The 11,547-nt window shown below is 41.1% G+C and overlaps 1 protein-coding gene across 1 annotated transcript; it reads right to left on the bottom strand.

Moving 5' to 3' along the window:
• Positions 1–1,659: 1,659 nt before the first annotated feature.
• On the bottom strand, positions 1,660–11,516 carry chst7 (carbohydrate (N-acetylglucosamine 6-O) sulfotransferase 7). The gene is made up of 4 exons (XM_034217173.1): positions 11,058–11,516; positions 9,385–9,795; positions 8,183–8,673; positions 1,660–3,090 (listed from the first exon to the last, which is right to left on the bottom strand). The coding sequence occupies exons 1-3, from the start codon at positions 11,418–11,420 to the stop codon at positions 8,206–8,208; spliced, it is 1,242 nt and encodes a 413-aa protein (XP_034073064.1). The 5' UTR covers positions 11,421–11,516; the 3' UTR covers positions 1,660–3,090; positions 8,183–8,205.
• Positions 11,517–11,547: the final 31 nt, after the last annotated feature.

The raw sequence follows: 11,547 nt of genomic DNA, 5'->3' as shown, positions 1-11,547 counted from the left end.
TGGCTGCATCTACTAACAACATGCAGAAAAAGACCCTCACAGATGAATGAACCCTGTTGGCTGCAGATAAATAAAGACGCAGAGTTTTTGGCACTTTACCTCGAGCAGAGGTCACCGGCGGGACGTATTTAACCTTCATGTGTGTCTATCTCCAGACTGTTGTGCTGTCAGTTGTCTTGCTGCTATATTTACATGCACTCTGTACCTGATAAATATGAGATGTAGCTCAACTGTTAATGTGTGCACCTGTTGTCCTTGCAGCAACTGGTTCAACCTACCATGGTCTGCATGTCGACATGTCAATACAAATGATGAGCCACCCGATTGGGATAATATTTGTTTTGCATTATTTACGGTTGAGGGGAGAGGATAGGGTTAAAATGTACCCAAATATATCACCGTGAAACTTTCCCATTCCATTACTGACATTAAGACAATTCTTTCTGAAATAAATAGTATGTATACATTTGCAAATGAAGCTTTTTCTAATGCTAATTTTGTGAATTTAGGAGAAATCTACACAAGACATACTTAGTCAAATAAACTCCTAAATGGGTGTTTTGAATGTTTTCTGTCCACTTGCATGTATTTTCTTGCCCCAGAATGCAGTATTTAGTCAGATTGCAGTTACACTCATTTACATTCAAACCTTTTGTGTTAAACTATAAGGTGTTAATACTTGAATTGAATCCCCGCAGGTCCGTATTGTATTTATATCTCAGCCGGTGACTACATTCAAATTTCAAAATAGTTACCCATGCATACTAATCAACAGTGAAAGAGCCATGTAACTTAATGCAGATGTTTTAGACTCGAGGCCCTTCTATAACTCAGCCAATACATCAAAAGATAATATGAAACATGTCTGCATTCAAAACGACTATAGCCGTACGTTATATATTTAGTAGTATTGTATAGTTTCAGTGAAAGGAAGGTAACGTTTCCTCTTGTCTCCTGTACTGGCATTGTTTTCCCTTTGAGCATGCTTCAGCTGTCAGAAGATTTCATAAGACTTTTTATCTAGATTTTAGCCACGACTTTACCATACACACTTTGGTGCTTTTAACCGAAAGAAGGGTTTTAATCTGAGGAGCTAACTGAGCAAACGCTAGCCTATAGCTTGTAGCGGTTCTCCTACCATAGAACATTTGTTTTGCAGAGTAGGAGACCTTTGCAGATAATTTGTCTTCTGATAAAAAAACCTCAATGACTTCTGGATCTGTAGTTATAGGAGAACTTGGCTGCAAAAACGTCAGCAGCGGTCGAACAGCATGAAGGGAGACACTCTGATTTTAAACATCAAACTGATACTTTTACCGCTTTAAAACCTCCTTAACCATGAAGTAGTAAAAATAAGTAATAATCTAACGTTTGGCTATAAAGAAACTACACCACTGCTAAGCTAAATGCAGCTTATGTTCGGAAAGATCTCATTTAGACACTTTTTGGCAACCGCCGCTCTTAGGACATAGAAGCTTCAGCGTAAAGCTAACCACAGACATAATTTCAGGTTTGTAACCGAAAAAAACATTGCTTACAGAAAGCGCTTAAATGCTGACTCATTTCAGGGTTTTTGGACTCATTCCTGCCCCACTACATTAAATAACAGAATATTAGTGTGTTTAAGGTTCCTCCCAATGAATAGCAATAACACACATGTTTTTCTCTTTTCTAGTTTTTACAAACTCTTTATTGAGGTCAGTTTAAATAATCTAAACATTATTTCTTGCAGGTTTTCCCCCCAGAACCATTACAGAACCAACTTCTGAAGTTGAACACGTGGATGCTGGAAAACGTCCTTTAGCTTGTAGCGGTACCATAGAATATTTGTTCTGCAGAGTAGGAGACCTTTGCGGATAATTTGGCTTCTAATAAAAACCTCAATGATGTAAAAAAAAAAAACTGTAAAAACGTCAGCAGCGGCCGAACAGCGTAAAGGGAGAAACTCCGATTTTAAACATCCAACTGATTTATTTACTGTCCTTAACCATGAAGTAGTAAAAACAAGTAAAAAGCTAACATTAGGCTATAAAGAAACGACACCACCGCTAAGTTAAAGGCGGCTAATGGTCGGCAAGATGACGTTTAGTTGTCTCATTTAGACACTTAGACGCTCTTAGGACACATAGAAGCTTCAGTAACGCTAACATGCTCAGGGTTTTAGGACTCATTCCTGCACCACTATTGATTGAGAGAAGATTACATGTTTAAGGTTCCTCCCAATGAATAGCAATAACACACATTTCTCTTTCTATTTTTTACAAACATTGAGGTCAATTATCTAAACGTTATTTCTTGCAGGTTTCCCCCCCAGAACCAACTTCTGAAGTTGAACACGTTGATGCTGGAACACTTCCTCCATCTTTAACCCAGAGGCATGTCGCAGCATTTTTTTAACATTATAGATGTAATATAAAAACAGTAAGAATCAGTACCGTGTGTTTGTGAAAACGTTGCTAGGAAAGTTCCTCCAGACACGTCCGTGTGATATTAGAGGATTTCACACTCTCGTGAGTGTTTTGTCAGCGGGGTGCTGCAGCTGTCTGGATTCCTCAGGGGCCGGGGGGTGAGGGGGGGACGACGACAACGGCTCCTCAGTCCGGCCTCTTTTTTCCACACACATACTGTAGTTTCTTCTTTCAAAGCACTTCATTGGCATTGTTAGAGAGCCAGCTACAGCCAAGTGTCAGTAATGCTGCAGATTACCGCACTGTCTGTATGATAAGCCTCGCAGGTGAGAGAGAACCGACTCTCTGCACCCCCCGCTCCGACGTCGCCATCTCGGGCTTTTTATGGCACTCGGCTGCCGGGGATTTGAGGAGGATTAGTGCTACTAAAAAGGACAGAAGGGTGGAGGCTGGCCAGCGTTTATTCCCCCTCCCACACTCTCTCTGTCTGCATGGTGTTAAACATGTAACACTGCCAGAATAAGCAGCCTTCTCCCCCGTTCTTCAGTTCCTCTGCTCCCCATGTTTTTCCTGCAGTTCGTCGAGCCTCCTCGTCTGTAGGGCTGGACTCTCCCAGCGGAGCACATTCCTGCTGCCTGTTTTCTTATTCCACCTTCTGCCTTCAGCGCTGAACACCAGGCCCCTGCAAGAGAACATAAAGAGTCAACTGAGGATTTAAATACATTCTTTAGGATATAGTTTACAGCTGCACACTGAAAATAACTGTCAATATGATTGATGAGATCTCTATCAATAGCTCCATCAGTGAGTCTAAAGCCGGAACAATCAGTTCTCTTCACAGATTTAGTCATTTTTCAAGCAGATATAGTGAAGGAAATGCAATATTCTCCGATCACAGCTTCTCAAATTAAACAATACTATTCTACTCTTGGTCATATGTCATTGTAAACAAAACAAAATGTTTGATTTTGGCCGTAACAAGTTTTACTGTGAAATATGTACGGCCATTTTTAGACGTTTCATTGACTAAACAATAATTAAATCACTTGCTGCTCTTCTTTTTGGGGTTGAAGTTCTACAAATATAACAGTTTGAAGAAGAAATACTTTGCAACCTATTATTGTTTTGGGATTTTTAACTCTAGTTTGGACAAAACGGGCAAATTTGACCTTTTATAGACCAAACCACAGCCTGATTTAAGATTTTTGACGATGTCCCATTAGATTTTGAGAAGCTGTGTCTGGAGCTGAGCAACATATATGAATATCTAAGTGATATATTATGCAACAAGACATAAACTTGATTTGATCATATAGTAATATTTTCTAAATTGTACTTTTCTGGCTTTAAAAGCTGCACTACAGTCCTTATATTTGAACTGAAAACTATTTGAACTGTACTAATATTTGACTTTACCCATAAATCCACATTACTGAAACCATTTCCTTTAACAGACACATTGTCCTGTACTTTGTATAATGTTCTGAAAGTACCATGTCTGCAAAAAAACTAATAAAAAGATTAAAATATGATCATGATATGTGATTTCCTCCATACTCTCAACCGTAGTTGTTCTGGCAATTTTTGTAGTCAGTATTTGCAGCACTATCAGAGTCATGGAGAGGTCAGTGAGACATGAATCCCCCCCCGTCAGGCGGCCAGCTGCTGGAGAGGCTGCTGCTGACGGCCGGTGGTAACCAGGGAGCTGTGCCCCGTCATGGACAGCCGTGCACAATGACCCCCTTCAGAGGAGGGTCTGCCAGCCCCCCGAGGTCCAGCAGAGGAGGCGGCACTGCCAGGAGGAAACAATGAGGCCTCTATCAAACCACATCAGTGGATCATCAAGGAGGGGGGAACATTTCTGAGACTGCCTCGCTCCAAAGGCTCTAAAAAATCTGCTACAGTGGTCTTACTTGTGTTTAAAATGCCACTGCTGGGGGCCTGGAATTGAATGAATGTGCTTTATTTTACCCTGAAGGAGTGGTTTTTATGTTTTGAAGTCAGTTTTGCATGCTATGCTTCTCTATCGGTTTAGATGGTGGTCAGCACGACGGAAGTTTGGAGAAACAACCAGGCCACTAGACTCCATTAAATAAATCATTTGACCTTGCAGGACACAGGAGGTGCTTTTGTTTATGGTGCCTCGATCAGTTAGTTATTGTGTGACTTTGGTGAACCCAAAACAAACTTTCTTAAAACGCAAAAGTCACACAACACAAATTACTATTGGTGGCCTTTCTCTTTCTCTACTAGAACTCCCTATTAAAAAAAAAAAAACAGCAACACGGTGACATATTAATAGATTATGATTGTTATCTATAACAAAAGAGCAGAGTCCATCATTACCTGACAGGTAGCAGATAATATACAGGGTATATGCAGGAATCCTGAAGTCAAATGTAAAACCTTTTAAGACCTTTTTCCGACATTTTAAGACCTCATCTCCACTTGGAGTTCTAACCGGTTACATTGTTACACACTTTACCTCACATTGACTATATACAGTATTGATTGTCCTTCCTCCTTATCTTCCAACCATTTAGACGCAGACTTGCATTTCCCCATAACGATGTTGTTTAACAACCGGCGTAAACGGACCTTCGCGCTATCAAGCAGTGAGCGTGCGATGTCCTGTTCAGATGACGTCAAACCCAACGGGATGCCATCAATAAACTACACAGAATCACACTACACACCTACGCCATGATTACATTCAGGCACACTGTAGAATACAACCTCTTTGGACAATTCATATACTTATTGAAAACAAGCTACAAAATGTAATACCTTGGAAAATGCCCTTTAATAGGCTTAATTTTTGCTAAATTGATTGATCAACTTTTAATACTTTTTAAGACCCCGCGGACCCCCTGATATGAGATACCATGACAGAAATCACCAACAGGTGTGAAAGTTAACAACTGAAGCCGGTATAATCAGATTAAATCAAACCAGACATGTTTAATGACATGAAATTACAGTGTCAACATAAAAAAGGTAATTAACCTTTTTTAGAAATGCTTAAAATTGCATCGAGGACTTGAAGAGATATATTCAGCTCATGTTCAGGTGTATATCAGTATGTAGTGTCTCTACTTTAAAGAGTCCTCTCCTGCTGATGTTCAGGTGTATATCAGTATGTAGTGTCTCTACTTTAAAGAGTCCTCTCCTGCTGATGTTCAGGTGTATATCAGTATGTAGTGTCTCTACTTTAAAGAGTCCTCTCCTGCTGATGTTCAGGTGTATATCAGTATGTAGTGTCTCTACTTTAAAGAGTCCTCTCCTGCTGATGTTCAGGTGTATATCAGTATGTAGTGTCTCTACTTTAAAGAGTCCTCTCCTGCTGATGTTCAGGTGTATATCAGTATGTAGTGTCTCTACTTTAAAGAGTCCTCTCCTGCTGATGTTCAGGTGTATATCAGTATGTAGTGTCTCTACTTTAAAGAGTCCTCTCCTGCTGATGTTCAGGTGTATATCAGTATGTAGTGTCTCTACTTCAAAGAGTCCTCTCCTGCTGATGTTCAGGTGTATATCAGTATGTACTAGTGTCTCTACTTTAAAGAGTCCTCTCCTGCTGATGTTCAGGTGTATATCAGTATGTAGTGTCTCTACATGTCTCCATGCTTTAATGTTCAAAAAGCTCTTTATTTTTCTCATACTGCCTGTGCTGCAGCACCTCTTTTCACCCTCCGTCTGAAACCAGACAATGTGTTGGAGCACTGGCCAATAGGAGCGTGAGTGTTACATAGTGATGTCACTATGTTTAGGAAGTAAACACAGGAGTCCAATGTAAGCTTTTCAAGCAAGGGGGAGAGAAACTCCCTCTAGAGGGAACACAGGGATTTTAGCCGGCTTGCAGACCGTTTACATGCACACAAACCTGGATAACACACTACAGGAGAGGGAAACACCAAAAAGCAGAGTAGGGCCTCTTTAAGGTTTCCTCCTCGTACTTGTGAAAGTTGCTCGTTGCAACATGAATGGGCTCGCCATCTGTTTGTGATGTCACTAAATCATTCTTGTGTATACGTGTACGCAAACGTTTGACAGAGAAACACTCGGCCCTCAGCCAATGGAAGAAAACACTGCCTCTGCACAGTGAAGGTCAAACACTACGAGAAACTGCAGAAGGCTTTAAAATACATCAAATTATGTCGTGTCTTTTTTTGTGTTTAAGTATCAGTATTCAGGGAGGCGTGTGGCGTAGAGGTCTAGTGCGTTAGTGTTTGGATCAGGGGAGCACAGGTTCAAACCCCACTGCAGTCAGCATGTTGTTGTGTCCCTGAGACACTTCACCCCAAAGTGCTCCTGTGGGGATTGCCCACAGTATTGAGTATGTGAGTCGCTTTGGATAAAAGCGTCTAACAAGTAACATGTGATGTAATGTAATATTCAGTGGTGAGTTTGAACTAAACGTACAAAATAAAAGATTATAACAGATGATAAACAAATGTGTAGAGCAGTCAAAGGATAACAATTTGTAAAATGTTTTTTAAAAAGGTGATGGAAATGTGTAATAAAAACCTGACATAACAACACTTGTGTGTACATGTATCGTTGTTCAGGAAAAATGTAATATTTGTATTTTGTTCTTTACTTTCTGTATGTTTTGGGGGTATAAACTGTATATTAAGAAAACAGTAGACATTAAATGATCAGTGTTACAGTCTATAGCTTCAGCCTACATGCGGTCTATTCCTAAATCCTTTAGGCACTTGCAGTGACTTGTGTGTGAACAGTGCTCTTTAATTAAATTGCCTTGCAGCTTTTCGATAAGCTTTTTGTTTGTCTTCGCTTCAAGGAGTAATAACTTATTATTTGTGAGTGTTATGCATTGAACACGAGCGGTTGGCCTGCTGGGTGAAATGGAAAACAGAGTGATCTTTTACTGATTTACTGGTTTTAATTGGCAGCGAGAGGTCAAAGGTCAGGGATCAGCCTCAGAGCGGTTTCTGTTACACAGCGACTAACTCAAGCTCTAACTTGAGCGTACCGTTAAAACGCTCTTTCTGTCTCACTGTCAAACTGAGGATCTTAACCCTTTTTTCACTGCTGGATTTAATCCACTTTGTGAACTGGAAAGTACATTGTGTACTTTTTATTGCACTGTGTATCTGACAGCTTTAGTAACTTGCTTTCAATCAGATTCATAATGCATAATATAACTAATAAATACTTTATAATGTATAAATATAGGTTAAGATAAAACTGCATTGATCTCTTTGTAAGATTCTTAAGCTAATTGGCATATCTTGGTAATTCAATATATATATTATGAAACAATCACATGTTAATGTATATGCTTGCAAACTCCTGTGTGACTTACCTCACAAATATAAAGTATGTTGTCATTTAATCAAGAACTTAAGTGCAAAATAAACCGAACAGTACATTCATTATATATTCTAAAATGTATATAAATCAATAGTTCCTGCGCCATCATGGCTACTTGTACTTTTACTACTAGTATTGCATTGTAAAAGCTTCTTCAGTATGATGATAAGGGAAATGTGTTTAAAGTATTAGAAATATAATGCAGATGTCCACTATGACTGTTGTACTATAATATATTATATAACATGAGGTGATTGCTCAGGCACTAATGTAAAAGCATGTTTTTACTGCTGTAGTTTATGGTACTTTTGGTACATTACGTATATTGTGACTACTTCAAGATTTTGAATTAAGGACTTGTACACGTAACAGAGTATTTCTAGACTGTGGCTGCTTTGAATGCAGCTAAATATCAGATTAATCCCCCCCTCTCTGCTCACCTGCACCCATGCGTTGCACCTCTTCATGTGGTTTTGTCCCCGCTGTTCTTCTCGTAGCCCAGCTGCCTCATCACCTCGCTGCAGTACGCCTCCACCTGGTTGATCTGCTCCACGTTCAGCCTCTCCCTCCAGGCGTAAATGGCCTCCTTGGCGTCCCTGGAGGAGATGAGGAAGGGTTTGTCGGAGGAGTATCCGTGTCCGTGCGTCATGTTGAGGGCGAAGCTGTCCAGCGCCGGGGAGCTGGTGAGATTTGAGAAGAGGAAGAGCCTCTGCAGCTCCTCCATGGGCTGCAGAACCAGGTCCTCGTAGCGGACCCGGAGGTAGTTCCTCCTCACCCAGGGGGGGGCGTTCAGCACCAGCATCATGTCGCTCAGCCAGTTGTCGCAGATGAGCTCCATGGCGCTGGAGACGTAGCTCTCGGCCCGGTTCACCCTGTTGTTTGGCACCAGCAGCCGCTTGTATTTATCCGTCTGCTTCTTGCTCCTCAGCACCTGCAAGATATAATATAATAATAATAATACAACAAAACATGTGGTGGAGCCTGTTATTGTTTACTCCGGGTTGGAGGGTTACTTTAAAAAGGGGCCTGAATAAATGTGCTTTATTTTACCCTGAAGGAGTTGTTTTTATGTTTTGAAGTGGGTTTTGCATGCGATGCTTCTCCATCGGTTTAGATGGTGGTCAGCACGACGGAAGTTTGGAGAAACAACCAGGCCACTAGACTCCATTAAAGAAAACAGTCATTTTACCTTGCAGGACACAGGAGGTGCTTTTGTTTACGGTGCCTCGATCAGTTAGTTATTTTGTGTTATTGTGTGACTTTGGTGAACCCAAAACAAACTTTCTTAAAACGCAAAAGTCACACAACACAAATTAACTAGGGCAGAGATAAACAAGCAACTCCTGTTCTGCAACCTGACATTACAAATGTTTTCGATAGAGTCTGGTGGTTTACTTTAACAAGGGGCCTTGTTCTGCTTTCAGGGGTTTCCCTTTCCCTGTAGTGGGGTATATAGGTTTGTGTGCATGTAAATGGTCTGCAAAGGCTAAAATCCCTGTGTTCTGTCCAGAGGAAAAAGCTCTTATATTACACTACAGGTATTTACCACAACACTGCCTGCTGTGTTTTCCAGAGCCTGAAAAGCTGCACCTCTTGACACACAGAAGCTGGAGCCATGGGATGTTTTGGTATGAGTTAGTACCTGGATGCTCTCCTTCACCAGGGCCTGCTTGGACTTCAGCCGGGAGTTGTGCACGGCCCGCGGGTCTCTGAAGAGCTGGATGATCTGCAGGTTGATCGCCGGGTCTTTCATGAGAGGAACCAGCGTGCTTAGATCCAGCACACGGACTCCTTTGATCACCATCACCGGGTACTTCTTACACTCCCTCTCCAGATCTCTGATGTCCCTCTTCTTGCACTTTGCGCACTGATCCTCCTTCACCAGCCCGATGTCGTGCCTCTTGTGAGCATCACACAGCGGCTCGGAGCAGATCACCTTGTTCATCTTCCAGCCGAATATGAAGGAGGTGGTGATGTTCTGAGAGCCTGCGTAGAGCTTGAGCACGGAGAAGTCGCACCGGTACAAGGCGTTCATCATGTCCCGCACCGCACCCTGCAAGACAAGGACATTTATATATCACCTTTTTAACAAAGTGCTTTACAAAAAAGAAAAACATTTAGAGCATAAGAAATAGAGCAGTGAAAAACAAATTATGAAATGGCATTTGAAAACAGTCATTAAAAAGCAAAGAGAACCAGAAGTGGCGCTTTACCTCCCACTTCGACTGTTTTCAAATGTCATTTATAATGGGTTTTTCTAAGTACATGTACTTTGAGGTACCTGGATTCGTCGTCTTGTTATTTATAGACACATGCATTTTCAAAGGGGTGTTTCCTTGTCCTATGTGAGGGTCCAAGGACAGAGGGGGTCATATTCATATTGGTTGCAAGCAGCTGTGATTGACACACAGTCTATTTTTGAGTAAGGGGTAAAATAAGACTTTCTTCTCCCTGCTCCTCTCATTCATGAGCTAAAAAAAAACAGGCTTAAAATGTACAACGGATTACAAGATAAAGTACCTGTATTCTCTGACAGTTACATAAAAACATGTGTAATCAGATTACTGGTACATGTTTAAAAAGGGGGATTACTATCAGGATTACAAGATTGATGTATTGACTAATTTCCTTCTTCTTTATTGTAAATGCAGTTGATGGAAACCTGATTTATTGAACAAAAAGTCTGAGTTTGTTTTTAATTCACATGTTGAACTAAAACAGCATTTTTAAACCGTTCTGTAGGCATTTACTGTAATTTAAGAGGGCACATTTTTTAACCTAAATATCTTGGTTTCTTCTTTTTTAAGGTCACATTGTTCAGTTTTTACATGTATGTGAGTTTTCAGTGATGAACTTACTATGTATTGTGGGCCATAATATTATGTGAGAAATTGTCGTTTTCTTGGACCTTGATGTGAAGTTAAGATGTGTGATATAAGCTTTGGGTATTGCAATTTCACACGTGTACACAAGTAGTTTAATTCAGCTGATGAGTGCTATGTGAATAAATGTAAGCGATGTGATGCAAGTAGCTCTTGGCCCCTTTCATTTTTTCAAAGTAGCTCTCAGATGAAGTAAGGTTGGAAACCGGTGTTTTACACAATAGGCCTCCACTGATGTAGAAAAACCTCACATTCATTTTGCTCTTGTATTTATTTGCATTGCATTTGATATTGAGGTAACGGAAAGTAATCAGGTTACTTTTATATGTTGAGACTCTGATTAGGCTACTGATTACAGTTGTTGACACGGTAACACTGGTTATAATAATGTCCATGAGTGGAATAACACTAATAATAAAAACAGAAAGCAGACCTGCAGGCTTGCAGCGTCCCCCGGGTACAGAGCCTGCCATATGTGCCACATGGGCTCATACAGGTAGAAGACATCGGGGTGCTGGTTGAACAACTCCCCCAGGAACGAGGATCCGGTTCTCCAGGTGGCATGAAGGTAAATGTGTATCCGAGTTTGGCTCCTGTTGACGGCGTGCTGCTCCGACGCGTTACCGTTATCATCCCAAAGCTTCTCCAAATCTGGGCATCTGGGCTGTTGCTGCCGCAGTTTATTATTGTGGTGCACGGATTTATCCCCGTAATCCAACACGTAGGGGATTAGCAGAAGTAAACCTGTGTATGCCAGGATCAAAACCAGGTATTTCTTGTGCAGCCGCCTCTTCATTTCCTCTCCGGAGGCTACAGTTGTTTCCTTTTGGAGGTTCTGCGTTTTGTGAGCTGCAGTGGAGATATATGTGTGTGTGTGTGTGTGTGTGTGTGGTGGGTGGGGGGGGGGGGGGGGAGAGGAGTGT

The sequence above is a fragment of the Gymnodraco acuticeps genome, unplaced genomic scaffold (assembly GCF_902827175.1).
Source record: "Gymnodraco acuticeps unplaced genomic scaffold, fGymAcu1.1, whole genome shotgun sequence".
Classification (NCBI taxonomy): domain Eukaryota; kingdom Metazoa; phylum Chordata; class Actinopteri; order Perciformes; family Bathydraconidae; genus Gymnodraco; species Gymnodraco acuticeps.
The sequence above is the reverse complement of the archived record's forward strand: the minus strand, read 5'-3'. Positions and strand labels throughout refer to the sequence as shown.

Excerpts from the sequence above, each read along its gene's own strand:
- chst7 (XM_034217173.1), bottom strand. The coding sequence starts at position 11,420 with ATGAAGAGGCGGCTGCACAAGAAATACCTGGTTTTGATCCTGGCATAC. Across the intron at positions 9,796-11,057 it reads GGGACGCTGCAAGCCTGCAG|GGTGCGGTGCGGGACATGAT; the intron begins GTCTGCTTTCTG and ends CTTGTCTTGCAG. Across the intron at positions 8,674-9,384 it reads TGGTGAAGGAGAGCATCCAG|GTGCTGAGGAGCAAGAAGCA; the intron begins GTACTAACTCAT and ends TATATCTTGCAG.